Below are 6,521 nucleotides of genomic sequence, written 5' to 3' on the forward strand. Positions count from 1 at the left end.
TGTATTTATACTTGAATCTTTATTTCAGTTGAAAGTGGTATTTCAGTGTCTTCTATTACGGATGACTTATGGGAAGCAGTGCGCTCAAGGTAATGACATTTTCACTATTGATTATGAAGCAAAACATTTTGGCTAATATAGACACAAAGTGAAAACTATTTGATAGACTAGACTAGAGGATGATGATACTGTAAAGCAAGTAGCACTGCCTTTGATATACAGTTCATTCTGTGTTAGATATGGCTTGAAGAGGATCCTGGAAATAGATAAATAGGACCATAAGAAGCTCCTCTTAATAATGCTTATAAAGACTGACCAGTAACTAGTATATTATTGTGAGGGTTGTCACTAGATGGAACCATGGTGTAACATATAGCACATCTGCTCAGCAATGTAGAAAATGATGAACCATTTGTTTAAATAGAAATTAGGAAAAAAGTTAAAAATTATTATGTTCATTCTCAGGTCCCAGAGAAGACATAAATCAGCATCAGCAACTGAGGAACAGCTTCAAATATCTCCCAATCAGTATACACTGCAGATAAGTTGTGAAGGTTTGTATAAGTGCTAACATGTAGTTTATTTTACTCTTTTTTTTTTTTTTTTTTTTTTTTTTTTTTTTTAACCATTGCTGGAGTAATAGCATGCATATCAGAAAGTTTCTATAAGCACTTAGTTTCAGCTCATTACATTCAACTGGAGAATATACTAAGCTCTCTCTCTCTCTCTCTCTCTCTCTCTCTCTCTCTCTCTCTCTCTCTCTCTCTCTCTCTCTCTCTCTCTCTCTTTTATTTATTTTATTTTATTTTTTATTGTTTCTAAACCCTATATGGTGGGAGGCAGCTGATTCTTTATGCATCTAATCATTTGCTACACTTAACTAAGAAAACTTTTAGTTACTGCCAACTCACTTTTTCATCAAGAATGGTAAAGATGGCCAAGAGTATACCAACCATGCATTGTTGGAAAGAGTTGAGTGATGCTAAGATAAATCAGCAACCTTATAGATTTCATGTGTTTACCATATGATTGAAGTTTTCAAAACTAGAGTTGCATTAAGGTGTATGGAAATACCCTCATTGATTTTTACTCCCCCAAAGAAGATAAGAATTGGTATTTGGTCTGGGTTTTCCCATCTTCTTGGAATCTCCTTTGGGTGGATACACTACTACTGCTACTGCTACTGCTACTGCTACTGCTACTGCTACTACTACTACTACTACTACTACTACTACTACTACTACTACTACTACTACTACTACTACTTATCCATTTTTTAACATTTCAAGATGGGGAGCAAGTTGCCCAGGTGGAATGCTCCAATCAAGTAAACAGTGAGGGAAACTGCACACACTTGTAGGTGATGTGATGATGGCAGAGTTTCTGCTGCATAAAGAGGATGTTTGAAAAGTAGGTCACTGGCTTGTAAGAACTTTTGTATGTCACCATGTTGTGTTTTCATAAGTATGTATGTGTTTGATTCCTTTAAAAGAATCATATAGTGTGTGTGTATTTACCTATAGTTTTACCTACTTGTATATTACAGGGTTTGAGCAGGGCTCATAGTGACCTGTCTCCATATTTACTTTTATCCTACTTTTCTTTAGATTTTCGCACACTTTCTGCTGCTACAATCTCTTCACTCAAGCCATTCCAGACATCCACCGTCGTGTGTGGAAAATTAAACTTTTTTTAATGTTCCTCAAACACTGACTTTATTCATGATCTTGGAGTGCCCTCTTGTTTGTCTATCTCCGTCCTCAGTCAGTGATACCATCTCTTGTCTATTTATCTTTTCCATATGGTTTACTATCTTATATATCATTATTAGATCTCCTCTCTCCTGTCTCCCTCAAAGTTGGTAGTTCCATGTCTTTCAGTCTTTCTTCATACGGAAGATCCTTTATTTCCAAAACCATCTTTATAGCAGTCCTTTTGGATTCTTTCTTGTTTTCTGCACCTTCTGCTTATACAGTGACCACATCACTGCTGCATATTCTAGTCTAGGTCTTATCATAGTGGTTATGATCTTTTGCATCATACTCTTATCCATGTAATTGAATGCCACCCTGATATTCATTAGTGTCTTGTATGTTGAAGCAAATAACCCATTTATGTTTCTTTCTGGAGTCATGGTGTCTTTATAATCATTCTTACCTCCTATGTCTTTCTCTTCCCTCCTATTCATTATAACCTCTTCTCCTATTTTTTATTCACATGTAGGTCTTCTATTGCTTTCATCTATTTCCATCACAGGGCATTTCCTGGTATTAGATTGTAATTTCCATTTTTGGTTCCATTCCCAGATCTTGTCAATATCTTTCTGCAATTTCATAGTCCTCATTGTTCCTTATTACTCTCAAGAATTTTGCATCATCGCAAACAAATTTATGTAGCTTCTCAAGCCCTCTTGTATATCATTGATATATACTTGGAACATAAGTGGTGTCAGCACTGAACCCTGTGGTAAGCCACTAGTAACTGTGCTCCAACTTGATGGGGTGTCTCTTATCAATGTCTTCATTTCCCTTTCTGTAAGTGGTCTGTCATCCAGTTTAAGATACATCTCTGTATTCCTCCAATGTGTTCTATTTCCCATAGGAGTCTTCTATGTGATAATCTGTCAAAAGCCTTTTTAATATCTAAATACACCATCCATCTCTCCCTTAATTATACCTCTTGTATAAAAAAGTTAGAAAATTTGTTATACAGGGGTCCTTATTTAATGCACAGAAAAGGAACTGAGAAAGTGTGCACATATATCGAAAATGCACTAACCAAATAATGGAATCCTATGTTATGAATAAGATTGGGACCAGGACCCACCACGACTGATCCCACATAAGGGCCCCATATCAATCATTCCTGCACTGTGTTCTTTATGGCATCTGTACTTTTCACCATGTTGCGCACTGTGGACTCATTAATAGAGTAAAATCTGTCCATTTTACGGAGCTTCCCACCTTCCTCATCCTTGGTTACGATGTTCATCTAGTTTCTCTTGAAATGAAAATATTTTACGTTTCTTGATAAGCTATGCTTGTAACACCTTCTCTTTCATATTTTGGAAGGAGCCATATTCACAAACCTAGAAAGATCACAAATACAGTGAAGACTCAATACTTGAACGTCTTAACCCTTTCAGTGCTCTGGACCACGATCGTGGCTTTGGGGGAAATGCCTCCTGTCCGCGATTGTGGTCCCATATTTGACTAGTCACAGAATTAAACCGTGTGCCTCCTGGCTGCTGCTAGTTGCCAGATGACATTCTCCCATCCTCCCTCGACTCATGGGATGCTCCATCAGTTACATGGTAAGAAAAATATAGTCACAATGGCATCCACACAGTAGAGTATCAGATGCCCCTTTTTTCACAATTGTTGTTATTTTACGATGTCGCTAGTGGCTATTTGTGCATTTATTTACAGAAATAACAAGAGTAATGATCAAATCTTGTTGTTAGAGAGCAGATATGCCAGATATTATTCGTTTATTGGTAGTATATTGCGTATTTCATATATTACCATATATGGGCATGCATATCCTCGCTCATGATAGTATGTACATAAAAAAAACACTCTGAAAACGCATTTTATATTATTTGTGTGGGCATAATGTATGCACAGGTGTGAAAAATAATTACCCTAGCACATTCTGGAGCAGTTCTGAAGAACTGCAGTTCAAATTAGGCAAAAATTGTGTAATTTAGTGAAAACATCTGCACAAGTTGCGGCAGAAAATAACCACCTGCTACGATGGCAATACCCAAAAGCGCACAATGTACCACCAGAAAGCCAACTTCCCATCATTATTGCACCAATTTCCAGCATGAGTAGAGACCTAAATTTTTTGCAGTAGATGCATAACACTATTATGCATGAGAATGTTGATTTTTTCCATTTTTGCAAACCTCAATTTTTCGGCCGAATTTGCATCTCACAGAAATGACCCAAAAACCTATTTGCGCCCTGAAAGGGTTAATAGACAAACTATTCGATACTCGAATGCAAAAGTTTGATTTAATACTCGAAAATACGTATACCTGAAATTTGAACGTCCACACACGTGATTGTAAATAAAGGCTCCCTGGCCTCTCCCTCCCCCATCTGCCAGTTGTGCTGCAGCACAACTGTTTTAAAGTTCTCATTCATAAGTTCACCCACTTCTTCTATTGTTTCATATATCCCTTAGTTAACTTAGTGATATGGTCTCTCTGTTCATTATCTTTCCATTTGTATACTGTACTTATAAAAAAGCTTGAGTTTCTTTTCCCATCTCTTCATTACATCCCTTTCAAAATTTCTCTCTCCTTCCCTCTTATTCTAATGTATTCATTTCGTGCCTCTTTAACCCCTAAAGGGCCGGAGGCGGCTATAGCCGCTTTTCCACGGAAGGGCCGGGGGCGGTTATAGCCGCTTTGCTTTTTTCGCGCTAAATTTACTTACTTTTCGATAATTTTCGATGACCATTCATTGGCAACACTGCCAGAGATATGTTTAGGCTACTGCTTCAGAATCTTGCCTGCTCTCACGATGGACAGGCGTACTGACACGGATTCTGACGCGTCCGATTTCCTGCCAGACCCTGCCGAGCCCAGCACCTCAACGCCTAGACATATTCCCGCCCAAGCTCGACCACGTGCTTCACTTCTTAGCGACAGCAGAATACTACGGGAACTCAATAGAACTGTCTCCTCGTACTTATCAAGTGATCCCGAGGAACTTGAACTAAGTGACGTGAGCATAGAGAATGAAGGTAGTGAAGATACAGATACAAGTACAAATGATTCTGATTTTGCTCAATCAACACCTGAAGCAGCTTCAGAAGAACCTGCATGTCCTTTTACATCTACTGTGAGGACAGTCGCTGTATTATGAATTATGTGTATTATGTACTATGTATTATGTATTATGATTGAATAATGTGTGCACACACAAACTCTCTCTCTCTCTCTCTCTCTCTCTCTCTCTCTCTCTCTCTCTCTCTCTCTCTCTCTCTCTCTCTGTAGTATATTATGAATTATGTGTATTATGTACCATGTATTATGTATTATGATTGAATAATGTGTGCACACACAAACTCTCTCTCTATTATATTATGTATTATTATTGTAGTATCTATGTATTACATATGTATGCATTATGTATCTTGTATGTATTAGGAAAATTGAAAATAAAATAATAAAGCATTTGTTTAGTGAGTGTAAATGAAACCCTACATGATAAATAAAATAAAATAAAGGAAAAAAGTCAGTAGTGTACGAAGTGAGTGTAAAAGTACACATACCTAAGTGATGGTATATACTTTTCATATAGTTATTACTGAGTGTAAGAGCAACACGAGAATGAGAAGAGTATGCTACAATGACTCCCAAACCACACATCACAAGACTGTGTTACATAGAGAAAGCTTAGAGTATTGACTATATATAAGAATTAGAGCATGGGGGCATCCGTTTTCATTACGCACTAGTCAAGGCCACACAAGTGAAACGAACGCAGAGCGGGCAAGAGCCTCGCTAACTCCAAAAGTCTCTCCTCTTCAACTCAATATTTCTCCAAAACCACAGCACATAGAAACGTTTTCATGCAATAATTAAAAAGAAGAAGAGTTGATGATGACTATGACGACAAAGTAATTTGTTATTGCATTGTAGTTCAGCAGAATCAAGTGTGTGAATATAGGCTATTTTCGGTGTTTGGTGCTGAGGTGCCGGTCCTGTGGATGTTGTAGATGACCACCCAGGCCGGCCCTTTAGGGGTTAAACTGCTTATTTTCTTCATTTCGTTGCTTTCTTAATTTTTTCCAAGCTGCATCCTTACACTTATTAGCTTTTCCACATGTAGTACTATACCACATGTTTTTGCTCTCTTTTACTGTGTATACAGGAACATATATCTCTTTACCCCCTCATTGTACTTGTCTAGGAATATTTCATACTTTTCTTGGACTGTCTTGCCTTGTATGGTTTCCTTCCAATCAATACTACCAAAGTATTTCTTAATCCTTCAAAATTTGTCTTGGCATGATTAAATTTTTTTTTGTTGGTGTCCATTATATTATAAAGTTTCCTGATCCTCTAATTCAATTTCTAGAAGTGTGTGCGTGTGTATTTACTTATTTGTGTCTTACAGGGCCCGAGCTAAGCTCTCTGTGTCCTGCCTCCTTGCCCACACTTGTCATATCTCTCTTTGATCTGGTTGATACATGCCACATCTACAACATCACTATTCAGTTTGTTCCACTTGTCAATATTACAGTAGGGGAAACTGTATTTCTTCACATTGTTTAAACAATTTGTTATTTTTTTTTGCGTGTCCTCTCAGGTGACTACTTGAGGCCACTTTTATCAAATCCCTGTCCAGTTTGTCAATTTTGTTCACTATTTTGTACATTGTTATCATGTCATCCCTTAGTCTTCTCTCTTCCAATGAGGTCAACTCCAATCTCTCCTCGTAAGTTATCTCCTTGAACTTTTCCATCATTCTTGTTGCCAGCCTCTGCACCCTTTCCATCTTTTC

At 37.5% G+C, this 6,521-nt stretch overlaps 1 protein-coding gene across 1 annotated transcript in view; it reads left to right on the top strand.

Annotated features, from left to right (window-relative positions):
- LOC123519786 overlaps positions 1-5,772 on the top strand; it is a 112,120-nt gene extending 106,348 nt beyond the window's left edge. Inside the window, exons 22-25 of the mRNA XM_045281292.1 lie at positions 29-89; positions 466-554; positions 1,290-1,410; positions 3,146-5,772. Of these exons, the coding sequence (XP_045137227.1) occupies positions 29-89; positions 466-554; positions 1,290-1,360 (221 nt within the window). The 3' untranslated portion in view covers positions 1,361-1,410; positions 3,146-5,772. The remainder of the gene's footprint in view (positions 1-28; positions 90-465; positions 555-1,289; positions 1,411-3,145) is intronic.
- The last annotated feature ends 749 nt before the right edge of the window (positions 5,773-6,521 follow it).

The sequence above is a fragment of the Portunus trituberculatus genome, chromosome 46, assembly GCF_017591435.1.
Source record: "Portunus trituberculatus isolate SZX2019 chromosome 46, ASM1759143v1, whole genome shotgun sequence".
Taxonomy (NCBI): domain Eukaryota; kingdom Metazoa; phylum Arthropoda; class Malacostraca; order Decapoda; family Portunidae; genus Portunus; species Portunus trituberculatus.